Source organism: Dipteris shenzhenensis, chromosome 11, assembly GCF_047967505.1.
Source record: "Dipteris shenzhenensis isolate YYH24624 ecotype China chromosome 11, Dip_SZ_1.0, whole genome shotgun sequence".
Lineage (NCBI taxonomy): Eukaryota > Viridiplantae > Streptophyta > Polypodiopsida > Gleicheniales > Dipteridaceae > Dipteris > Dipteris shenzhenensis.
This window is the reverse complement of record NC_141606.1, coordinates 769,884-796,592: the sequence shown is the minus strand read 5'-3', so window position 1 is coordinate 796,592 and position 26,709 is coordinate 769,884. Positions and strand designations below refer to the sequence as shown.

At 42.2% G+C, this 26,709-nt stretch overlaps 1 protein-coding gene across 3 annotated transcripts in view; it reads right to left on the bottom strand.

The window, feature by feature from the left end:
- Positions 1-9,716: 9,716 nt before the first annotated feature.
- LOC147896453 (protein ZINC INDUCED FACILITATOR-LIKE 1-like) overlaps positions 9,717-26,709 on the bottom strand; it is a 172,232-nt gene continuing 155,239 nt past the window's right edge. For all 3 annotated transcript variants that reach the window (XM_087382066.1, XM_087382067.1, XM_087382065.1), the window contains 2 exons: positions 10,387-10,430; positions 9,717-10,266 (listed from right to left, as the gene is read on the bottom strand). In XM_087382066.1, coding sequence (XP_087238192.1) covers positions 10,103-10,266; positions 10,387-10,430 — 208 coding nt within the window. In that variant the 3' untranslated portion in view covers positions 9,717-10,102. The remainder of the gene's footprint in view (positions 10,267-10,386; positions 10,431-26,709) is intronic.

Below are 26,709 nucleotides of genomic sequence, written 5' to 3'. Positions count from 1 at the left end.
CTCTGCCCTCAAGGCCCTTATATAGCTAGAATTGCCACCCTCCCACTCTTTTCCCCTTTGTTTTTTATGTCAATTTGTGCGACTCTATGTCCCTATCACTGTGCTAAGAGCACAAAATCCACCTACTAGATTTTGTTGGTAGCCCAGCCTAGCATAGGCAGTCATCTACATCATTGTCTAGCCATGACATGCGATTAGATGGTTGCCATGCTAGATTTCTTGGTCATCAGAGCCAAGATCATGATAATTCAATGGGATGAGGGGGGAGGAGTGGTGGCACATACACGAAGCTTTGCTGGTAGCCCAACCTAGCGTAGGCAGTCATATACATCATCGTCTCACCATGATGTGCGATTAGATGGTTGCTCGTGCATGAGGGACCATATAATTCATAGGTTTAGATTAGCATTCAATCGGAATCAGACAGTAATAACAATGATTGTGCATGAGGGACCATCTAATTCATAGGCTCAGATTAGCATTGAGCTAGAATCAGACTGTAATAATAGTGACTTTGCATCTAGTTCACAAGCTTAGATTAGCATTCAGTCAGTTTATCAAATTGTAATAATAATAGTTTAGAATGAGAACTATTGTTATTACATCCTGATGAACCGACTCAATGCTAATCTGATGTCCTATTTGATCTTGCCTTTCTTCAGTTTATTGTAATAACAATGACTTTGCATGAGGGGCCATCTAGTTCATAGGCCCAGATTAGCAGTAAGTCGGAATCATACTGTAATAACAATGACTTTTCATGAGGGACCATCTAATTTGCATGCTTAGATTAGCATTATGTTGGAGATAGACTATAAGAACATATCAGACTATTAGAATTTTTCGATGATCAAGAAACTATTCTACATTTTCCCTTGTTTGGATTTACTGAAACAAGTGCGTTGGTTGTTTGGGATTTACTAAAGGTTACATTTTGTGGGGGTTGCAGTTAATCCTAAGCCAACAAAAATGCATTTCATTGCTAGTGCCTACCTCCTCTAGCCTTAACTGATGTTTGAGCTGACCCAATCATGACTGCATGATGTTCCAACCACCAAGATGGTTTAGGAAAATAACATTAATTCCAAGCCATCCTGGTTTAGGACACTCACATTAATTCCAAGCCAGCGTGGTTCTAGTGCTTGAGCTAAACTAGCCACACAGTTGCATGATGTTCCAACCACCGAGCTAGTTTAGGACAATCACATTCAGTCCAAGCTAGCTTGGCTTCGGACAATCACATTAAGTCCAAGCCGACCTAGTTTTGGTGTTTGAGCTGACCCAATTACGATTGCATGATGTTCCAACCACCAAGCTGGTTTAGGACAATCACATTAAGTCCAAGCCAGCTTGGTTTTGGTGTTTGAGCTTACCCAATCATAATTGCATGATGTTCCAGCCATTGAGCTGGTTTAGGACAATCACACTAAGTCCAAGCCATCTTGGTTTAGGACAATCACATTAAGGCCTAACAATCACATTAAGTGCCTAACAATCACATTAAGTGCCTACGAAAATTTTACTGGGCCTACGACAATCACATTAAGTGCCTAACAATCACATTACTGGCACTTGTTGCAGGAGGTGTGAAAATTCAGAATTCTTAGGCCTAGTAAAATTTCAGTCGTTGGTTTTCCCCCCTCCAACGATACATGTCAGCAGAATTGGATATCCCAAACAAGTGCAATGTGGCCTAAAATGCTTCAAAACACAAATAAGCCAAAGGGCACGCTATTGGGTTTAATGCTATGTATAATTAAATGCAATGACCTTTGGCATGCTTATGAGCCATATAGCAATTAAGTGCATGTAAAAAGAAACAATTCAAAATTGTAAATAGTGTTGGATTTATTTAAATATCTTTTCACATGCACATATTTTACTTTTCCAAATTCTTCCATTTTAGTGTGAATCTAGAAACCAATACTAATAGCTATCAATGTTTAAGACTGCCATGCAGTAGTCTCACTAGTTTGGATTCCAAATTTTCAATTCGTTTTGGTTTTCAACAAATCAAAAAAAGTTATGGAGCGTGCCCTCAAATGGGTATGCATCACTTTAGCACAACATTGGAGGCCCGTTAACCCATGCCTAATGTTCTTATTTAGGTGTGTCCTTGGGTTGAGGAGAATCTCATGTAGTGTACTTTTGAATGATTACTTTGTTGCATGTATGTATAGAACAAAATTTTGATGATTTTGAATAAATTGCTATATCCTATAGTCTTTAGGATGCATGCTTCACATGCAACATAGCACTGGGTCATGGTGAACCAAGAATTTGAGAATGATCTTGATTAAAAACAAATTAGGTGCACCTAAAGGGTAAAAAGTTCTTGGTTTAGGATGGCAATCACAGGCTGAAGGCCTAGCTAGGGTGGTTCAACACAAGCACCTCTTACTTTTAGTCTATCTGACATTTCTTTGCTACCATGTGTTCCATCCTTCCCACCATTGGGCACTTACAATTTACCCTTGTCTTATCGTATATGCAAACTCACCATAGTGGCACATCAAAAGTGCGCTACAAGTTCTTACCGTTCAAGCATGCACAAGAGGGAGGGGTGTTGCTTGCACTTGCCGAGATAAATATAACTCATTCCACTTGATTGTGAGTGTTGTGATTTGGAGGTTTTTTTTTCTCTACTGCAATCAATCATCTCACCCATTGTATCTCTGTTTGCAAGCTTGCTTATCTACATGCCCCTCACACTATAGCGCATGATATCTTCATGATGCATAAATTTGGCATTGCAAATAGAGACACACTCATGTGCTATTTTACCAATGAGGACAAAAGACTAGTGGAGGCCATGCTTGTGAAGGAGAGGAGTGGGTCCACCAAGGCTTGGTAAAACTTGCCAATGGTTGTTCTTGCATAATTTGTTTTTAGGGTAAGTGCTTTGAGAGATATTCATTCTGTGCATTGCAATCCTTTGCCACATGTTATCTCAAACACTTACAGGTAGTTCATGTGCATAAGAAGTGCCAACGTAAGTTCAAAGAGGAGATGGACAAAGTGGACACCCAATCCCTCATGCTAGAGGAGTGCAAGAAGATAAAAAATAAAGCATCAGAGAAGGCAAAAAACAAGGTGAAAACTAAAGGGTATAAGATGCAGTCCATTGCCAATCCAGCCAATGGGGAGGGATTCTTTAGTGTCTTGTTTTCCATAACTTGGGATGTGAAAGGAAAGATCATGATGGAGGACAAGTTGGGCTCAGTGAAGATAAATCCATAGAAGTATAATTTCATGGAGTCTCCTATTTTTAAATGTGTTCTATGCAGCCATGCAACGGAACTCACCCTCATGTTTATAAATGTTTCTATGTTGCAACCATTATGACATAGGTGAATAACAGTTTTTCTAATAGTAGGAAAAAGGAGGTGTTACATGTGTTGGTTGGCGATGTAGCATTGCAGATGGATCTTGGCGTGCTAAGAGATAATAAGGAGTGGAGGACAAAGGAGGTGTTACAAGCTAGCTACACTTCCAGGATAGATATTCAGACATAGCACCAAACATGAAGAGCTCAACTCCTTGTGAAAGCAAACATAGATGCTTATGTCTATGCGTTTCCTGGTGTACAGGTAACATTAGATGCAAGCTTCCTCTCCACACACTCGTTAGATGGAGGTAAATGTTGGCTTATAAATTGTGTAAATGGATTCTAGGTGTTTTTGCTTGCTTGTTAATTGAGGGTAAGATCAAGGAGCTTCCACAGGGATGTAATGATTGGGTCATGAAGGAAGGACTCATATCCATGTTTCCTGACTCATGGTGGAAGCGCCCTAGTGTTGACAGATTGGGAGGTGCAAAGTTGCCTGTAGTGGTGGCTAGAGTACCCAGTGAGCAAAGTCCCTCACACCAAATAGAAGCTGCGCAAAGATACGTTTGTCTTGTTTCAACTCAAGTAATGCATGTGCGTGCCATTCATATATCAAGCCATGCAATGAAACTCCCCCTCGTCTTTGTGTGTGCCCAAACTTTGTGGCTTGGATGGATTTGTAGGGAAAGAAGATAAAAGGATATTGGTTCTACCACAAAGAGGGAGATGCGCACAAAGGCAAGGCATGATGAGGGCGCTTCGAAAGTGGCAAGGATTTTGGACTTTAAAGGTGGTCCTAGTGGTGAAGAAAGGACAAGTGGGGGAGATGATGTAGCCATGCAAGAGAGGGGAGATGGTAAGTGAGCATAAAAGAACAATTTCTTATCTTGCTAGCGAGGTCGGTAGGTCGATGTAGTGTTAGTGTGTTTTTCAACTTGTTTATTGAGGTGGAGGTGGAGGTGGAGGTGGACCATCGAGTCAATAAAGCTGACTTGATAGAGTTGCACATGGAAATGGATGAGGGAAAGTAGCATAGGTATTCATTTAGTTAAGCCAAGATATAAAACTGGTTTTTCAGACCTTCTTTGAATTTGAGTATGATGCCATGGTCTTTTTTTTTGCACGGATGTCATAAAGCTTGATTTTTTTTTAAAATTAGTAATGTATTATGCATCCATCCCTCACAGTAGGTGGTTCACCTAGCAAGGCAGCAACAAGCATGATGTTGGCAGACTTTCCCACATCAACCCTAGTTGAGCGTCTCGCTAGAAAGGAAGTTTCAGACTGGAATATATTGCAAATCACTCTTGGATGCTATACAAGCCTTGGCATTCTAGGTGGTGGTGGTGGCTGATTACCACATGCTTGCCAAACCATATGTATTATGTGTAGCAAGGGCAATGGACAATGGATTCACACTATATTGCACCATGATGGTGTACAAAGAATGCACAAGTATACTAAATGTGCTGCTAGTGACACATCAACTAGCTTGTTTGGCCATGTTCAGGCACTAAGGAAACAAAGTGCCCATGTACTTCAATCAGAGATTACCAGGCTATAAACTTGGGTAGTAGAATTTCATGGAACATGGATGAGTCCACTTAGGTAAGGAAGTCTCCATTCGACACCTTCAAAGTCACAAGGGATGGGCGTAAAGTGGTGCGGAGAGACAACTTGACTTGAGAAGGTGATTACAACAAATTTTAAGTGCCACATCTTTCTTGCAACCAAATCGATTAATCGTTAGTTAACAAGTCTTTATTTATTACAGGTTTCTCTTGCACACTTTCACGAAGGAGGGGGATGTGGTCGTTGATGCATTTATAGGCACAGGCAGCATGGCCCGTGCGTGTGCAAAGCTAGGGAGACATTGTGTCTCTCTTGGAAGTAGTTGATGTCATGTTTTCTTCAAGCCCTTGGCGCAACCTCATCTAAATGCCAAAAAGAGGGATTGAGACTATGAAGGGAGCTTTGTTTTTTTGAACTCTTCTAGTAAGTGGAGCTTATGCCCGCTTACATTTATTGTTGTGGTGCAATGTATGTGGAGCTTATGACCCATTGCATTTATTATTGTGGGGCTTATGATGACGACTTATGTTTATCATTGTGGAGCTTATGATGACTCATTATTGTGGATCTTATGGCCGATTATTTTATCATTCAGTGGAGCTTATGACCTCTTACATTTATTGTTGTGGAGCAATGTGTGTGAGCTGTTTAATATTAATTGTATCATTCCTTCATACTTTGAAAAGAAGTGGGAAGAAGAACATTATGCTTGTTCAAGGGAGTTTAATAGAATAATTGTTTGTTTTGGAATGAAATTTGTAGGCAGTAAAATATGTTTATGTTATTAATGTAGCATTCTAACTTATATACTTGAAAGTCCCCCACATGGATCCAATGACGCACTGCTTTGGTACAACCCTTTTCTTCCATTCCTCACTAACTCACTGATAGAAGGAACATTCTTGCACAAAATAGGGCATGGAGAACATTAGCATGTGTACCTTATATCATACCAAGCTTGTCATATAGTAGGCCCACTCGCTTAAACTACTAAAAGTCCCAAAAAACCTAGGTCCACTCGCTTAAACATTTTCCCCAAGCTTTGGATGCTCCATTAGAACATCAACATGCTTTTTTCCAATTCGACTCAGGAGCATGCCAATATTCCATGTTATCTATCTTCGATTCTATAATCTTTTTAGATCATTTTATTCTACTTGCTCTCTATAAATATGGAAAGTTCATTCACATGATGAAGCTCACATTACAAGTATTCATAATATATATACAACATTTTTTTCCCCTGCAAAAAGAAACCTTTGGCCACTATTAACTCCTAAGCAATGAGCTAGTAGGTAAAGTGCGCCTTGCATGTTGACCTCAAGACTTTTTATGGCATGATGCATCTCCTCTTAGTTCTAGATGGTGTTGGTATAAAATGTCCCTGATGAGGGTGAATTTAAAGGTACTTATTTCTCCTTAAATTCCATCAGACCTCTTTGAAGTTCCATATGAAATGAACCATCCTCTCCCTTACACTCCATTCGCATTTCAAACTTGAGGTCCATGTGCCTCATATGTGAGCCCCCATATGAGGACAAGGAGGCAAATGATGAAATAGGCTAGATCCAATCATCTCAGTGAATCTAGACTCCAAGTGTTAGCATAGACTAGGATCTAGAAGGCAAGAGTCCCAAGTTGGACCTGAATGACACGTATGCCTACAAGCATCCGGATCTCATATCCAGATAGAGACCTAGACTTGGTTCTAGTATGTAACTCAAAACATTCTAGAGTTTGGAGTAGGATCCAAAGACAAGAAACGTGACTAACATCCACAATGATTAATCAGAGCATTGGTTCAAGCGTTGACTTAACCAGCTAGAAATTAGGAACAAAACTCTAAGAGTGTGGAAATGATTTGAGGCATTACTCATAGAAAGACATCACCCCTTTGCTTGATGGTGAACAAGAGAGCTTGACTCATGAGGGAAGACGATAGGGCACCAAAAATTTGGGATTCAATACTTTTTAGGTAATTACTGTGGAGAGACGGAGTTAGCACTATAATGTAGCTGCAAGTTAGAGGTCCAAAGATGCCAAGCAAGAGTTGTGTGCTATAAGTCCCAATTCATGATCAAGAGATCAAGAGTTGGAGAAAGCGTGTTGGAAGTCATACAACAAGAGCCCTTGCAAAGACAATGTGGAGATGAGCTTGACGAGCACACAGACTGCACTAAAGCTCTCTAAGGAAGCATGCAAGATCCTCACCATCCCTTCATGGTTGCAACTCAAATGCTGTTACATATTTTGATAAGGTCGATTGTATTGAAGCTCCTTGATAGCTATGTAAAGTCAAGGTTACTGTTTGTTGAGAGCTATTGTCTTGAACCTGGCATTAAGTTTCATGTGCGCATCGTGATCAAGTGTCTGTGTGTGGTACCAATCGAGTGTAGGACCAAAGAGAAGCTTTCAAGATCAAGGAACCGGAGTAGATAGTTTTTGCTATGCATCCAAGGATGGGTTGGATAAAGTTTTTTGACATGCCATTAGAGCCCATTAGGTTTGTGCTTACTAACATGGCATCAGAGCCTTGTTGCTAGAAGTTCTCATTGCCTACATCAATGCTAAATGACGGAGTATGAGGAGGTTCAGTGTTCAATTAAGTGTTGTGTTTCATTGAAAAGTTTTACCTCAAGATAGATAAATAACTAGATGACTTCAAGGAGAGTAACAAGCTTGATGAGTCCAACTATGCAGTATGGAAGATGGTCTAGTGTCACTTGGTTGAGTTGAGACTTGAGGGCATCGAGAATGCTATCAAGAGTATGATAGATCTGGTTGCAATGCAAGATTGAATAGTACAAGATGCAGAGGCCCTAAATATTATCATCTGAACTATTGGAGATGTCATCCTTCCTCATCGAATTGGTCCAACAAAGGCTTGGAAGGTGCTGAAGGTGATGTTGTACGAAGCCCGAATGCTAACCTTGAGACAGATCTTTACAAAATGAAGATGGCCGTGGGAGACACAGTGTAGGGGTACATCACTAGGCATACTTCCTCATAGCTACAACGGGTTCTTGAAACTATGATTATAAGACAAAGGCCAGTGGGCCGGTTACATTTGAGGAATTGGTTCCATTACTCCTATAAGGAGAGGCCTAGGTAAAGAAATTTGGCCGACCGGAGAGATGACCTTAGCAAAAGGAAGACAAAGTAAGACATAGCAAGAGCAAGCCAAATGAGCATTCAAGGGTTGAGAAGATTGAATCCAAAGGGAGAACAGGAAATGCTTCAACTGTGGCAAACCAAGACACCTTGGGACTGTCGAAATAAAATGGCAAATCTAGGATGGAATAACCAGTAAGGCAACGAGCATTCATCAAGGAGGGTGTGTTCTTTGCCCAAGTGACAAAAAGGTGTCATAGCTCACCATAACTCTGGATTGTTAGGAGTGGTGCACAAACAGCGCTGCTTCTAAGCACATGATGTGGATCTAGAAGTGGTTCTAGATCCTTGGTGAAGTTGGCCCAAATCTAGCATCGCCACGGGTGTCAAGTAGAGTTGTCTCATCAAGGGAATCAAACCCATGCCATTCAAGAGACGAGAAGGAACCCAAGAAAGCACTTTACGTGCCCAATCTGTAAAAGAAACCTACTATCCATCAATCAATGTGCGAGGGGTAGAGGAATACAATGCTACTAATAGCAACACTTCATACTACTTAATAGATGGGGCTTATTGCTTTTAAAGTATTTGATATCAATGGTCGTAGTACGTTGAGATATCACTATCAAAGTCCAAACAAGTATCACAAGTTGGTGTAAATTTGTGATGTTTGCAATTGGATTTCAAGGCATTACTTTGTTTCTAAATATTTCAAACCCAAAACTAACATTATCGAAATTCCATGTCAAGCACTTGTAAGAGCATTACATCCATGAGCAAGTACTTTTTAAGCTTGTAGAAAGAGAAAAAGCATGCTATTTACGCAATTGCAATGCCTTCTCTTTTCACAAAAGTAATAAGCAGTACTCATAATAGTTGGCTGGTGAGTGACATTATGATTGCATTTGATTCGATGATAAGCACAAACTTATATCATTGTGTAAATGCCAAAAGTGATTGATGATGTGTCTAGGATGACTTCAAGCTATATCAATACATCTACATTTTCAAACCCAAATGATAACTATTGAAATACAAAGCCAATTAATTGTTAAAACCCAAGGCTTATCTAACAAAGATAATATGCTCAAACAACATAACTTTCTAATGCGATGGCATTAATGCTATACACCTACTATCGATGATTTCAGTCACATACGAGCTTGCAACAATTAAGTGACAAATGTGATGGTATAGTCCATTTGATTTAATATTACTATGGATTGGAGTCATTTGCCTAGCATGTGTGGTAGGATAGTTTTTACCAAGTACATGATGCAGTAAGAAGTGCAGGCTAACATAGCAATTGACACCCTTAATTTCTATAAATCATGAAATCAAGAATACAACCTGCGTACCCATGTAGTGTTCCACCAAACAATTGGAACACATAGTCTCAAAACATTGTTTCTCAAGGCAGCCCTTGTAAATCAGCCAAATGGTTGTGTTCTCCTGTAACTTTCTTTGCCCTTCTTTTGCTAAAAATAATAATTTCCTTTAGAAAATGTAGATGTCTAGGATAGAATGCATGCTCACTAGGTGTTTATAACCAAAAGGAATCCTCCTCATAACTCGGTTCGTTATCAAAACAGGAGTGCCAGAAGCACTGCCCTTTTCTCTTTTTATTCTTGATGAAGTACAAAAGGCAAGCAGACTCAACAGTGAAAAAAGAAAGGTTACCCTTAGAAACTTGGACAAAAAAAGAGCACAAAAAAGAAAATATATGCATTTCAACACGGCAATCAACCCAAAAATAGCTGTGATTCTGTAAGGTGTCTGTTCTTAAGGACGACCTTAGCAAACCCAAAACGTTTCTATGGCTTTAAGAGTAGTCCTAACAATTTACAGAAGCTTTTTTATCTATAATTTAAAAATTCACATCAATTACATACACTAATTGTTTAAAGTTCCGTACTTAATATGGTGAGTCTGACTTAGCCGAGGGAATGTCCCTCCATGCCTTTTCTGGAGGGGTGGGGAGAGGCCGGCCCCCACCTCCCCATATTAACCAGTGGTTGAGTCTTAAGTAGTGTTTGTTGTTTTCCCATTGCCAACATAGGTCGTAGAAAAAACCTAAAGCGTCCAGGATCTTCATAATGTGAACGAAGCCTGCCTTTCCAGGATTCCAGTATCTCTCAATACATCATCAGATTCATGCTTCGGATTGTCAAGGGAGTGGGGTAATATTGGTTCAAAAGTGGCAATAATTGTGATGAAGGCAAAAACGTCTAGGATAACAAAGACCATCCACGTGCCTGCCAAGAAAAACATAAAAATGTAACTATCAATAGATACCAGAAGTGTTAATAGAAGGTTGCATTACTCTCGCATCAGAAATTGGAACAAAACCATGAGGTCCCAAAATACCACTTTACCTGGAAGGAATGTGGCATCAACACGTTTTTCAGACCAAGAAAGCCTGGAGGCAAGTTAAAAGTCAAGAGTGATTTCTCAAATCATATATCGATAATCTGATAAATGGAAAAGTTCAAAATAGTGGCTACATCAATCAGACAGCTGCTTCGCTTGAATGAAAAGAAGTCCTAATAGTAGAGGGTGGAGTGAGGTCAAATCATCGAGGTAGAGCACCTATGCAAAGACAATGATTGCACCATTCACGAATAGCACCACATCACACTAAGAATTATAGGAGCCACAGCAACAGAACATCTAGTGCTAATTGAGCAAAAGAATGCATGGGCCAAAAGGCTTTGAGGTCAAAAGTCTAAGCCCAAAAACTCTGAAGCATCTTCTGTCTTTGGAGCAAAAAAAACACCAAAGGCCTTGAAAAGATGGGTCACATAGGTCAAGAGATGGGCAGTTTCTAAAAACTGAATAACCAAAAAATTGCAGCATCTTCAGTCTTTCGACAAATTCAAGATATAAACAGTTTCTAAAACTTAAACAACGAAAATCCAGAAAATATGTGTCAATGAGGCCAATCCCAATCCAACCAACGCATAACTACTGATCCAGCAGACCCAGAATAAAGTATTCATAGAATTGGGCCAGAACAGCCAGGTGGTTCCTCTCAAGTAGATGAAGACAGCATGCAATGCAAAAGACTGGAGTGCATGCAATGATTATCTGCTTAGAATACTTCTATGGTGAAGACCAAGGCAGATAGTTCTAATAAGCATGATACCTAGAGAAGCTTCCCATTAAGCCAAAATGTTCCTTATCTTACCCTTGGGTGGTTGTTTGGATTCCACCAGGTAGTTGGCCCTAGAGCATTGAACTCCATTGATGCATTTCATTTCATTCTTCTCAGCCTACTTCGAAACGGCTCGACAGAAAATCTACAACCACCGCCTGCAAGAAAAGCTACCGGTAGAATGGTTGTACAATTGAGCCAGTGCATCACTGCAAAGCCTGTGAAATCCGCTAACTCCCTCGACCCGCTTGCTGTGCCTTTCTGCCCATCCTCCATGCCTCCCTCGATGCCTTTCCCTCCTCTGTCTTTCTCTCTACTCCTTCCTTGCCACCTCCTTTAGCTGCTGGCACAGGCTTGTTTTTTGCAGTCCCTTCAACGGGTTGCTGCAGCTTGTCACCACCCACACCCCTCGATCCTTTCCTTCTTTCACACTCACCCCCCGCCTTCCCCCCCCTGCCTGCCATTTTCCCCTCTTCTCCTTCCACATCACTTCAGCCCAGCAATCAGCCGGCTCCAGGCTGCTTCATTGCTTTTTTTCCCTGCACATTTTTTGTTTTCCTGCCCTTTCTTGTTTTGCCAGACTGTAGGCAGTCCATTGGCTGCCTCAGACACTTCATTTTCTTCCCAGGGGTCTAGGCATTGCACACTCTTTCCTAGCCGATTTCCACCTCCTGATTGCTTTGATGAGCAGTGCAAGAGCAGCCAGGCTTGCAGTTGCAAGGGGTTTGTCTTGACCCCTGCCTCCCTTGTGAACCTTTCCCCTATTCCTTTTCCCTCCCTTCTCTTTCCAACCACCCCTAGCTTCTTTTTTTCCATTTTCTCAGCGCTCACCTTCCGTCTCCGTTTCTTCCTCTCTTTTTTTGTCAGAAAAAAGGCTTCTACGAAGTATGAACAAAACCCACAAGAGCAAGCTCAAAGCAGAAATACATCATGCAGTGCAAGTTGTCCACCAGGGGAAACTTATCGAGATAAGTGGTTCTAGGGACGCTCCTTCTAGTCCAGTTGCCTCCACCTGACAAGTCAAGAAGTGGGTTCGTAAATCTCAAGTAAAGACTGCACTTCTGTTGGTTACCCCAGTTGAGGATACACCGACAAAGGATTCTCTTGAGTACCTCAGCCAACCTTTCTCCAGCCTTATCTGGATGTTTTTCCACGGGAATTGCCCAAGAAGTTACCACCTCAACGACAGTGGATCATCCAATCGAACTTATTCTAGGAAGTAACCCACGGTTGAAACCTCCTTATCGGGTTTCTTACACACAAAATGAAGAAAATCCAAAGACAAGTGACTGAACTACTTGACAACGGTCACATTCAGCTTAGTCGAAGTCCTTTTGGATTTCCTATACTACTTAAGGAAAAGAAGAATAAGTCCATGTGCCTTTGCATCGACTACCGAGCCCTCAACGAGCTCACTTTAAAAAACAAGTACCCATTGCCTCACATTGATGACCTATTCGATCAACTTCTGCATGCAACACACTTTTCAAAGATTGATTTTTGCTCAAGTTATCATCAAATCCGTATACGAGAAGGCAATGAGTACAAGACAGCCTTTCGAATGAAGTATGGACACTATGAATGTTTGGTCATGCCTTTTGAGTTAAACAATGCCCCGGCCACATTCATGACACTAATGAACGATATCTTCACGGCTTTCCTCGACAAGTTCATCATCGTTTACCTCGATGACATCCTTGTTTTCAGCAGATCCTTAAATGAGCGCAAACATCTTCACCAAGTTTGAAAGTTCTCCACGCTCATCCTCTCTACATCAACATCGAAAAGAGTGAGCTCTTCAAAACCGAACTCGAATATTTGGGACATGTTATTTCAGCCCAAGGCATCTTTGTGGATCCCGAGAAGGTCATGGTAATCCGAAACTCGCCACTCCTAAGAACATTCATGATGTCCGCTCTTTTCTCGGTTTGGCAAACTTCCACCATACAAAGGTCTATCAGTTTTCTGAGATTGCAGCTCCAATATCCGAATTATTAAAAAGCATGGCAGTTTTCCACTGGCTTCCCGAAAAAGAGTATAGTTTCCAACAACTTAGGCAAGCACTCATTACCACATCTATTATGGCTATTGCTGACCCAAACCTTCTATTTGAGGTCATGACAGATGCTTTCGACATCACTACAGGAGCTGTATTGATGCAAGAAGGCAGAGTTATTGCTTTTGACAGCCATAAACATTCTGATATCCAAACCAAATACCCAGTTTATGATAAGGACTTTCTTGCAATTGTACATGCTTACCACTCTTGAAAACATTATCTCATGGGAGCCGACTCGGTGGTAAAGATAGGCCATCACAAGTATATCTTCACTCCACCAGTAATGAATGCTCATCAAGCACGCTGGGCTGAGTTTCTGGCCAGCTTTCACATGACCATTGAGTACATTCCCGTACTACGGAATGTGGTTGCACATGCTCTCAGCAGATTAATTCTAGCCTCAGCTATGGGGATCTCTACATTATCAGTGGATATTCCAAATTCTTTCAAAGGAAAGTATCCCCAGGATAAAGACTTCAGCACTGCAGTACAAGTTCTTTCGAAAGATCAACCTTCTACTTCAGAACATGAGATCTTCTCATCCTATTCTTATGCGGACGCCTTCTTTATTATCAAGATCGCGTCTCTATACCACATGACAAGGATGTTCGACATCTTTTGTTAAAAAAGCATCATGTAGTTCCTTATGCTGCACATCCTGGCGTCGACAAGACTTACAAGTTACTCAGTGCAACATACTATTGGCCTCATATGAAAAGCGACGTCATCAAAATGGTTACGTCTTACTTATCTTGTTAACAAATGAAAGCAAGCCAACGACTTCCAACATGACTTCTTCAATCTCCTCCAGTTCCAACTGAAAGATGGGAAAGTGTTTCCATGGATTTTATTACAACACTACCACGGTCATCGAGAGGTAACACTCAGATTATGGTAATTGTTGATCGATTCTCCAACATCAACAAGACTTACAGGTTACTCAGTGCAACATACTACTCGTCTCCGATGAAAAGCGACGTCATCAAATGGTTACATCTTGCTTATCTTGTCAACAAATGAAAGCAAGCCGATGACTTTTAGCAGGACTTCTTTAGCCTCTTCCAGTTCCAATTCAAAGATGGGAAAGTGTTTCCATGGATTTTATTACAACACTACCACGGTCATCCAAAGATAACACTCAGATTATGGTAATTGTTGATCGATTGTCCAGCATCAATAAGACTTACAAGTTACTCAGTGTAACCTACTACTGGCCTCAATTGAAAAGCGACGTCATCAAAATGGTTACGTCTTGCTTATCTTGTCAACAAATGCAATCAAGCCGACGACTTCCAGCAAGATTTCTTCAGCCTCTTCCAGTTCTAACTGGAATATGGGAAAGTGTTTCCATGGATTTTATTACAGCACTACCACGGTCATCCAGAGGTAACACTCAAATTATGGTAATTGTTGATCGATTGTCCAAAATGGCACATTTTGTTGCTTGCAAAAGCAGTGCCCAGGCTCCGGACATCGCCAAACTCTTCATACAACATATCTTCCGCCACCGTGGATTGCCCAAGAACATCGTCTCCGACAGAGTTCCTAAGTTTACCAGTCACTTTTGGATTTCTCTTTTCGAATCCTTTCTCTTTTGAATCCTTGGATACAACTCTACTGTTCAGTTTAGCCTACCACTCAGAATTATATGGCTAGACTGAAAGAGTCAACCAAGTTCTGGAAGAAATGCTCTGACATTATATTCAGTCATGCTTAGCAGCTTGGGAAGAGTATCTGCCACTCCTCGGGTTTGCTTATAATAACTCCTTCCATAGTGCCATCAGCATGACTCGATTCCAAGAAGCTTATGGACACACTCCGATTGTACCAATGAATTTTGTACTTTAACACCAAGTGGCCCTAACTAATCAACTAGTTCAAGAAATGCAAGATATTCTACTCCAAGTCGGGGATCATATGCGAAAAGCACAAGAGCGGTATCAACGGTCCGCCAACAAACATAGACATCACCTTGAATTTGAAACTAGTAACATGGTGCTGTTATTTGTAGCCCCACATCGCTACAAGATGGTCAAGTTTGAGTTTCATAAGTTGCGACTAAGATACTATGGACCTTTAAGAAACATTCACCTTTAAGTTACAAATTGGACTTACCACCATCATGGGGTAAAATCCATCCGACATTTCACATTTCTTGGATAAAAATATATATTCCAGGTGATGAACTAGTTCCTCCTGCAAGTGACTATGTTCCAGAAATCGAAGATGATTAGTTCTTCTTATCCCAGAGTGTATTCTGGACCATCAACAGCTAGAGACTCGACATCGACTCATCACGGCATTCCTTGTTCTTTGGCGACTAGACAACTCCGACGCTACTTGGCAATCTTATGAAGACTTACAGCAGTACCCCGACATATTACATCAATATTTTCAGAATTTACCATAATATTTTCTACACCAGTTCATTATCTCCACCATGGTCTTATTTGGAGTAGGAGGAGATGTCACGATCTGTGACGTATTCCTTTCTCTATACCTTAGACTTATGGATGATTTGATGAATGGACACTTTTGGAAGGCCCTTTTCGAGGGGACACTTCCTATGAGGCACAACCCTTCACTAGAGACACATCCTATTGAGACACTACCATTGTAATGTACCCTCTCATCAAGGGTCACACCCTTTACAAGGGGTACACACCTCTTTACGCACATACACTTTGGAGTACACACCTTTTCATGTGTGACTCTTCACTCTCTATAGAAGAGAGGCCCAACTGGATATGTACATAGTCCTCATGTGACTGTCTACACAAGGTCGTGGGCAGTCTAGCTCTCTCTATGTTTGGTCCCTGGCTTCAGCTTAGTGGAGAAAAAATCCATGATTGTGCTTTGATTGGGCTCTACTACTCCCGCACGTGCTCTCCTCTGTGCTTGTATAAGCTGATCTCTCTGTCTTTGGGTCTCAATAAGGAAAGTAGCCACCCGCCATTGATCAGGATGTGTGAGGAACTCTCTTAGTGGACTAAAAATAGCTCCTGAATAGACAATGATGTCGTCCACGGATCTCATAGTAAGTCTCTCGTGTGGGATGCCCTCTACCCATCTTGTCTCAACCCGCAGCCTATGTGAAGATACCAAGAGCTGAACAATCGAGATCCTTAGTGCATGAGACATGAATCTAGGTGTAGCTCGGTAGTTTGGTAAGCCCCTTCTCTGAGATATGTAAATAGTGATCTAGTCCCCAGAAACCACACTCTCAATCTCCTCTATCATGGTGTGGGATACTCTAAATTCGTGAACTATCTTGTCTCTGTGCAAACGAGGGCAACTCCATGAAAGAAAACCACTCTCCCATTGTACTAGCCTAGTCGCCGATTTGATAAAGTCATTGAAAAGGAGAGGCTCTGGCCTCATCTCTTCAAATGACGTGGGATGCCTCTGGAAAAGTTTCTCTCGCACTGCATCCCAAGCCCTGAGAATAGCCACTACAAATCTCACCTATGAGCTCCTACCCAAGTGAGTACCCTTATCCTAGAAAAAATCCACCTAGTACTTGGCTCCCATGGGCCTCCTAGTCTCATAAAGTCTATGAAGGAGTAGCTCCTTCCACGGCTCACTGCTAGGTAGCATGCCTATAATAATGAACTTTGCGAGCAATGGTCTGCTCTGGCACTTTGGATCCACAATGCCTAGCCCTCCTTTGGAATGTGGCTGAATAATGACATCCCAAGCCACCTTCGTCCTAGTTGGGTGGCCATCCCCTTCTAACCAGATGAAGTTATTGATGAGTCGCATCACTTGCTTAATGCAAGATCTAGAAAAGTCCCAACAAGACATTATGTACCACATAGTGGCAAGCAAGACCTAGTTGGCAACCGCTAATCTATGTGCCAAGGATAGCTTGGCCGAGCTCCAATGCAAGAGCTTCCTTTGAATGCTCAAAAGCAGTGCCAACAGCCGCTCTGACGTGATGTCCAGCCCTACATGAATGATGACATCTCTCATATCACATTACAGTCTCTCTAGGCATCCAAGTAAAAACTCCGTCCGTGCAGTCTCTAGTTTAAGTGTGGGTGAATCTTTGGCCCAAATCCCATAGGACTTGCGAGGTTAAAAAGAGATTTCAAAGCCAGGAAAAATACCTCCATGGCTGAAACAAATACCCTGAAGATGTCTACCCCTCCATCAAGATACATTGCCGTACCATCTACAAACTCTGCATCAAGCAACTCCTCCAAAGCTGCCTTGGGCATCCTGGTGCAACGAATACCATACCTATATTTCTCAGAAAACTGCTCATAGCCTCTACAATAAAAGTAGAGGGGCCAAGTAACATCCATGTGTCACTGATTTTGCTGTATGAAATTTGTCCCCTCAAGCTCCCTTGACTAAAACTTGGCTACGTGTTGAGAAGAAGAGTGCTGAGATCCATACTATCCGCTGTCTTGGGAAGCCCATCCATTCCTAAGTCCCCTCAAGAAACTCCCATTCCACCCATCGTAGGCCTTCTCAAAATCAAGAAGCAAAGCGAATACGTCCTCTTGGTGAAACCGTGCCAATGTTGTGGCCTCCCAAAATCCTACATATTATTGATATGATGTGGTCCCGTACAAAGCTTGTCCAGGTGGGCTGAATAATGTTTGGTAAGAAAGGGGCAAGTCTTAGGCTGATGGCCTTAGCTAGGATCTCATAAGCAGATCCAAGCATGTCTCCGAAGCCCTTAGCAATAAGTTGAATCAGCCCCTCTGAAAGTTTGTTTGGCATAATCGCAATCTCCATGACGTCCTAAAAAGTTGTGAGAATGCATGAGCTTATAAGCTCCCAATGAGATTGAAAAAGGATTAGTGGTAAACCATCCTCTCCCGGACATATGCCTTTCGACAGAGCTGTAATCGGTCTCTCAAGCTCATCGGTATAGAAAGGTGTCATAAGACTAGTACTCATCTCCTTTGTGAGCAATCTCCTTGTACTTCTCCAAGAGAAGCGAACTGATCTCTGTAAGCAGTGGTGTCTATATCCTAAGCTGCTGATCTGCTTTGAAAGGTTCTTGATCTCCAAATATCCTTGATGGGCCCTCTAAGAGAAACCTCCCGGCATAAGAAATCAAGAATCCCGATAGCTGAAGGCTCCCCTCTTTGCTGCTACAAAAGGATGATCTGTGTGGGAGGATGATCGGAGAAGGCAATACTCAAAACAATGCCTATCATCCCTCTCTTATCGCATGCCCACTCATCCACATAGAACAGGTTTATCCTCGAGAAACTGTAGTCATCCAAGTAGCTGTCCGGTTTAGAGAAGAGAAGAGATTCTGGGGAGCGACCAAACTCATGTAAATGCCAGGGATCCTGTCCTCTAACATGGAAAATAAGCTCGTACCAAGCTGCCTACTCCTCTGCTCTAAGAATGTCTGCCTCTCCTATTCCCATACTGTCGTCTGTATCTCTAACATATTGAAGTTACCTCTAATACACCAATGATCAGGTACTAGCAGAGTTTGACGCATGACGATCCAAAAGTCCGTTCTGCTTGTTGCTTCATTAGGGCATAAAAGGACAAATGTCCTCCTAAAGCGTTAGCAAACCCCTCTGTAAGCCAGAGTACTCTACTTGGGACTAGAATGCCCCTATCCTGTACCGCATGTTTCCAAGGCTGCACAATGCAGATGCACACTCTCCCTTCTGTGCTCCCTCTCCTATTACGAGAGCCCATATATGTTCTACTCTATTCTCAAAGGATCCTCCCATACCTGGCTGTACAAGACTCTGAAACATGGTGTTCTTGCAGGAATAGGAACTTAATATCCTTGCGCATGGTACGGAGAGAAGATCCTCCCGTTCTTTTGTTACACAGTCAATAATGCCAGGAAGTTCTAGCTCAGCCTTAGATGCTGGAAGCCCACCAAAGATCCTCATTGGGAGAATTTTCAGATTTTTGTTGACTTGGAAAAGTTCTTTGCAAGATATTCTGAAAATCCCTCATGGTTAGAAAAATCACTCTTTTCTTTTGGCTTTGTATTCATAGAGGGATCACAGTGAGCCTGAGGTGCAAGTCTGTGTTTTGGGCAGATTCTACTTGTATTCATTGCTTTTCTTCTGAAGAGACTAGCATTGCTTATGGGAATGTAGACAGGCAATGACCATCTAGAAAGGGATTGCTAGTTTATAAGCACCTTTATGCATTCTCCTTTCTTACATGATCTAGGGATCGATAGCTTCCTGGAGGAAGATCCGGGCTGCTCTCTGAGATTGCTCATGCTGGATGGGGCAGGCGAGGTAGGATGGAACCACATGTGGAAATCTAGCAGAGGAGGTCCTGAAGGAGGTAACACTGGTGATGCCAAAGTGGGTGTTACCGCTCTTGAGAGGAAAGAAGTTGGTTGCAGAGTCCATGGATCCAAGAAAGGGTAAGAAGCTACTGTCGGAAGAGGAGGATATATTTTCATTGCTTGATTGTCTGTAGCGTGTCATCCATATAGTTGAGCCTCTCTTATATAGAGAGTGAAGAGTCACGCATGAAAAGGTGTGTACTCCAAAGTGTATGTGCATGAAGAGGTGTGTACCCCTTGTGAAGGGTGACGCTTGATGAGAGGGTACATTACAATGGTAGTGTCTCTTCAATAGGATGTGTCTCTAGTGAAGGGTTGTGCCTCATAGGAAATGTCCCCTCAAAAGGGCATACCCTTCCACAAGTGCCCATGCATCAAACCGTCCATAAGTCTAAGGTATAGAGAAAGGAATACGTCATAGATCGTGACACGTTCCTACAACATAGTATATTGGGGTGTGTAGAGTGCAATGCAAAGCTACTGTATCCAGGCTATTTGGTTGTCTTACCGAATCATCTTTGTCCTTGCACTCATTTTGTCACAGTAGTTATCTCTAGTTGTTTGGTTCCTTATTTTGGCTCTATATGTTTATAACATTTCTATTATCTTAGTAAGATCCTCGAAACAAAAATGAACAGGGAAATAGAGGCAAACTGACCAAATAGTTCCCATATTCAAAGGAGGGAACAGTAAAGATGCACACAACTATGGTAAGCAGATTGATGGCCTAGTTATATGGCACACTTTCAAGGCAGAAAATCAGCACACTGGCAAAAAAGTAGCAGTGCTGGATCGGCATCTCGATTCTCAAGCAGGTCTCATACCAATACACTCCACACTGGACCATCTAGCAGTAGCAGAAGGGCCATGAATAACAAGGCTGGTAGCCCCCAAAACCTGAAAGAAAATCTATTCAAGGCATAGGAGAGAGTGTGAGCTGAACTGGCAATGGCTCAAACTCAAATGATATAGTCATTCTACACAGTGATATTGGTGTCAAACAAGGATGCCCCTTCTCCTCAAATTTATTTGGCCTATTTATTGATGAACTGGATGAGTGGGCAAGGACATAATGTCGTGAAAAGGTATAAATTTCATGAATATCTGGGTCTACAGTCCACGCATACCTACAAATAATCACACATCTGGAATTGAGACATGAAAAAACGCCAGTGGTACAGATGCTGATTCTAGGATGCCACAACTTACAAGGGAACATTGGAAGAGAATAGAGAGTTCTACGAATATGCCGAAACTGAGGATGAATATCTCACACTCCTCATAATAGTATGATTCTATGCTAAGGAAGCCTTGGGAACCCATACTAAGATCCTGGATAAGAATCACACATAAGAATCACACACTGGCAATTCTGATTGGGAGCACAACCACAAGAAAATTATGCTGTTGACAGCTAAAAATACATAGCTACAACTTGTAATCTTTGATGCAAGACCATCCCTTTACCCTAGATCCAATTGTGGACGTTGATAATATCATATCATCTCTCTCTCTCTCTCTCTCTCTCTCTCTCTCTCTCTCTCTCTCTCTCTGTGTCTCTCTCTGCGCTAAAATGTTGGGTCTGAAACATATATTCTACGACTAAATCTGTGACAGATTTGCTCAAAGAAAAGTAATAACCTGGTAAGATAGACACACTGCTATTTCAGTTGCAATACAGGCTGGGAATGATGTTCACCCCTAAGAGGATCCCGATCACTATTATGTCACCCTATCCTAGTTTCTACAGATCATCAAAGAAGCGGGGCAACAGTACAATTACAGAATGAATATACAGTGCTAATCCAAGAAGCAAAGTAGATGGAAGACAAAATGCATGAGATGCACCACAGAATGCTTGAAACAGAGAAGAAAATAGAGACAGACTATGCCAAACTAAATAGCATGGAATAAAAATGGAATAGCACATGCGGGGCGAATTGTAGAGAGAGAAGGGTCAAATGCAAACTCCGGAAGGGTCACAGAAACATGATCTATTCAAGAGCAAAATGGATGAGATAGCTTTTACAGCAAGAGCATAAGGAAAAAGCACTTAATATCTGGATTGTGGGAATAGAAGGAGTGAGGATGAGAACATGGAGAAAGTCCTCACCCACGTTTTTCAAAAAACAATGCATATATCAGCCGCTACATGGCAGGAAGCCCTTCCGGTAGGCAGGAAAGAAGAAAGCCAAGGCAAATACTTGTAAAGTTTCAGGACACTCAATCCCTCCTCAAAGTGCTCACCCACAAGCATAAGCTCAAGGAGCTTGAAACAATATGAAAGGCAAAAAAGGAAGGCATACACGCTACATGAAGGATGGAAAAGCTGTCATTACAGGAAAAAAGTAAGGGCAAGGGAAGCAAGCATAGCCACTCGAGACCCTCAGGATAAAAGTATGGAACATAGGAAGATGGACCTTGGACAAGACCATCACACCTGAAGAGGAAATAGCTGAGACAGACATAGTTATAGTTTTGGAGACATGGGAGCATGAGGGGAGTGAATCCCTTGAAATTCAAGGTTTCTTGAAAACATTCATGTGGAATGCAAAAGCACGCATAGGAGGACGGGGGGTTTGGTGGGATACATGCTACATCAGAATGGCTTGGGAAAAAACAGCAAAGGTTGTAAAAGAAGATCCGCATAAACACTATATGTGGTTAGAAATAGTTTGCACCCCCACACTCACCCATCTACAAAAATAACAGCCACATATCCCGAGGAGATCCCCTCATGCATTTACAGGAGGATATAGCCACGTTGTCTAAAACGAATACAATTATTCTCGCAGGGGATTTTAATGTACTAACAAGATCAATGCAAGGCATCGTCACAACGGAGGGGATAGACCCCATATGGGTGGGAGAAATGGAAGAAGACATCAAAGAAAGAAGAGGCTGGAAAAGAACATCAAAAGATGCCAAGGAGAACACTCATATGGGAAGGCAACTCCTCACACTGTGCAGATGCTTTGGGCTGCAAATTTGTAATGGCACCATGTATTCTGAAACATGGGAAGATAGACATGCCCACTCAAGGATCAAGTGTAGTTGATTATGTGATCACAAACCTGCATGCAAGGCACATGATTGCATGTATCAAGATTGAGGAGTCGTCCCTGGAGTCCAACCACAAGGCAATGTCTCTAGGCGTTATGGGGGCAAGTAATGCTGTGAAAAAACAGAAAATTACCACACTTTCCGGGCTAAGAATGGACTATTTAAGGCTGATATTCATGAGAGGGAAATAGTGACAGAAATGGCAAGGGGGCTGATGCCTTCTACATGTCACGAAATGAAGAAATACATAACAGATATGCTGCTGTTAACAGCCCAAAAGTGCTTCACTAAAGCAAGGGGAGAAGCGAGGGAATGCAATCTAATCATTGGTATGACCAGGATTGTAAGGATGCAAATAGAGCGTGGAAAACAGCAGACACAGCCAAGAGAGAGGACAAAGCACGGGCATGTAAAGATGTGGTAAGGAACAAAAAAAAGGATAATTCTCAAGAGAAAACAGATTGGGGGTCCTAAGGAGCTCAAACAAAGCCCCAAAAAAGTTTTTCCAGAAATTGCATAGCAACAAACCTCCAGAGAGGAAAGCACAATGGGAAGACATGGTACGGTTTGCCAGAAGACTCTACAAAAGAGATGGGGAAGAGAAAGTCAACCATGACTATATTGTCAAGGCAGAAAACGGCATCATAACTGAAGAAGGTGCGAGTAAAGGCTTGAAAAAGCTAGCTAATGGGAAGGCTCCAGACATACAAGGGCTGGTAGCAGAAATGTTAGCATGGAGAGGAGAGAAGACAAAGAAAATGCTTACCAAGCTTATGAATATGGCTCTAGATAATGGGAAGGCTCCAAACATACAAGGGCTGGTAGCAGAAATGTTAACATGGGGAGGAGAGAAGACAGAAAATGCTTACCAGGCTTATGAATATGGCTCTAGAGGAAGGATTTCCCTCAAAATGGCAGCTTACTAGGATTGTACCGATCCACAAGGGGAAAGATAGGAAGATGGCAAAGAACTATCGGATAATCATGGTGAGAAGCCTAATGGCTAAAGCTACATGGCACTATCCTTGAGCAGAAATCATCAAATGGGGGGAGGAATAGGTCGTCAAGGCACCCAACCCAAGCAGGGTTTCATCCCAAACACCTAACAGTGGATCAATCAGTTGCCATAACTGTTGCTTTGTAGATTTCAAGAAAGCTATTGGGAAAGATTGGAAAGCTTGGGAAAGATTGGAAAAGCTTGAAGTCCCTCAAGAACTTTAGAGGCCACATACTAACTCTATGAGAGAGTCCTAGTGAAGTTAGCATAGCCGCTAGTGGACAGATCATGCTCCAAGGGGAAAGCTATCATAAGCAGTGACATATGGGTCAAGTAAGGCTTCCCCCAACGACATAGGGGTCAAGCAAGGCTTCCCCCTCTTGCCAGCTCTCTTTTCGGCCTCTTTATCAATGATTTGGAAGGGCGGATGAGAATACACGGCAAGAAGGGTGTCCGGATTGTAAGATATGCTTTGCTACTGCTTATCTACGAAGATAGCTGAGAGAATTCTGCACACACAGGAATGGTGATTGGGATACGTAATAAACCAGATTGATGTCACCTTCGACGGAGAGCCCTTGGAAACAGTCAGCTCATATAAATATCTAGGACTGGAATTTACAGACAATTACAAATGGAATGCATGTGTGCAGAAGAGGATTCTAGGAAGCTTGAAAGCTTTACATAGCTTCCAAAATCAATGCAGGAGGATGCATCTGTGGAATTAGGAAATGTTTCTATACACTATGGTTGTGCAAACAGTAAACCTTTACATGTGCCTAGCTTGGGCACCCGGACTCTCTAGGAAAGAATAGAAACTTTACATAAAAATATTTCGAAATAGGGGAGTTAGGGATTAAGGCATAGACACCCTACCCCATCCTACTGGCTAAGATAGGTATGATACCTCTAGAAGGGAAGGCATTATGTCAATTCATGGCTTACCTCAACAAAGTTGAGAAGATGGGCGCCCGTAGCATACTACACAAGGCAATGAAAGCTACGCAAATCACGGGATGGCACAGAGAGGGAACAGAAGGGATGGCATCATGGGGTATAACAGCTACTGATATACTGCATGTGAAAGTAAGGAGATAGTGATGCAGAAAATGCAACAAAAACTATAGCAAAACTGGGGGACAAATGCGATTCTACGAAGAGGAAATTAAGTCAATGGATAGCTACAGAATGCAAAAAACAAAATCCTAAAAAAGACATATCTATGTTTAAAAGGCATCTATTATGCAAAATCAAAACCACGTCACATGATCTGGAGGTGGAGAGTGGCACGTGCACACCCAAAGAAGAAAAGACCTACAAAATATGCCCCACAAGGGAGGTAGAACATATACTCCTAAGGTGTAGAGCCTATACACATATCAAAGAAGGTTATGAAGAAACGAAGACAATTGGAGCAGCCAACCAAAAAGTTAGGAAGATATTTAAAAGAGGTTTTGGAACACCACAACAAGGTACTAGGACTGGCACACAAGCCAGCCCAATTAAGTACTCACTCTGTTGTGCAGGTAACTATGGGATTAGAACCCAAAATCAAACAGACAGAGTTTGGCATCACACTGCTCCAGGTTGATGCCATCTTCCAGACGGTCTCTTAGCTTCACAGGGTCTGGACCTTACCTAGAGAGAGACTACCAAGATTGGCACTAGAGTCATCTATACAACTAGTTGAGAGTGGGGTTAGCCTGGCTTTATACACACGCATATCCAAATGGTTTCGCAGCGAGGGCATTTATATGGACCGTCTCCCCCCCTTTCAATACAGCTTAGATGCACTTGATCCTTTGAAACCACGAGATGAGATCAACCGTATTATATGGTTGGACCTACTTCAGCTCTATACGTCATGGACTAGGGGGGCATCAAAAGTTTCCCACCAAGATCCACTTCCACCGTGAGCACTTCCTGAGAATATCGGAGGATAGAGTGATTATCATACCCCCAATACCTGGAGGATAGACGAGTCTCACACGCCTTGAGAATCGTCATCGAATACATGCGGGTCTCATCCCATTAGCTGACTGAGGATTAAGGCAAAAAGAGCCACACAAGTACACCCAAAGAGCAACGGATTTGTAGACTATGCATGTTGGAGGCGGTGGAGACAGAGGAACACTTCCTATGTACTTGCCTTGTTTACTATGAGATCCAAGGGCAATATCATTGCCTATTTCAAGAGGGGCACGATTTTTTGCCTCTCTCCCAAGTGATTCACTTCTAGGACCAAGTTTGCATTGGTCTCTATCTGATAGAGATGCAATGGAATAAAGAGACCTTGTTGCGTCGGATCAAAGAGCAAGAGGAGATAGTGACACATGAGACTCAGATGGATCGAGCCTAAGGACATATAACAAATTTTTACACATTTGAGTCTGCCACTATACATAGCGCAAGTGGAGGAGGAGATAGATGATATGAGGTCAGCATGGATAAGTGGGATGAAAAGATGACGAGGACAGATGCAGGAGGTACACAAGATGCAGAGATAGAGAGCAGGGCACACACGATGGAGGTTCAGCCCATCACAACTATATTCGAGGGAACCGCCTGACCAGAGGCATCACTCTCGATATGGCCCGCTTGATATAAAGATTACGGAGACCATGCCGCCGCCGCCGCCGCAAAGAAAGTCCACCCAGTAGAAAAAACATTTTTTGCAGCTCGTAGGAGACCAAATGCAAGAGCTACACAAGATGCAGAGACAAACCTGGGCACACACGATGGAGGTTCAACCCATCACAACTATATTCGAGGGGACCGCCCAATCAAAGGCATCACTCTCGATATGGCCCGCCAAATACAAAGATTATGGAGACCATGCCATCGCAGCCGTCATAGAGAAAGTCCACCCGGCAGAACAAATATTTTTTGCAGCTCGTAGGAGAGCCACCTTGGCATCGGGTTATGTATTTTGACTCAAGTTTGAGTGTAGGAACAAAGTGGAGACACGTTGTGAACACAAGTGAGCAAGAGTGCACACACAAGAAAGCTCCAATAGAAATGTTCAAATGAAACAATACAAGTACTTGGTATACATAGTACCCAAGTACAGTAGGTCAACCATAGGGTTGACTTTATGCCTACAACACCATATCTTTGTAATGTCTTACAAATC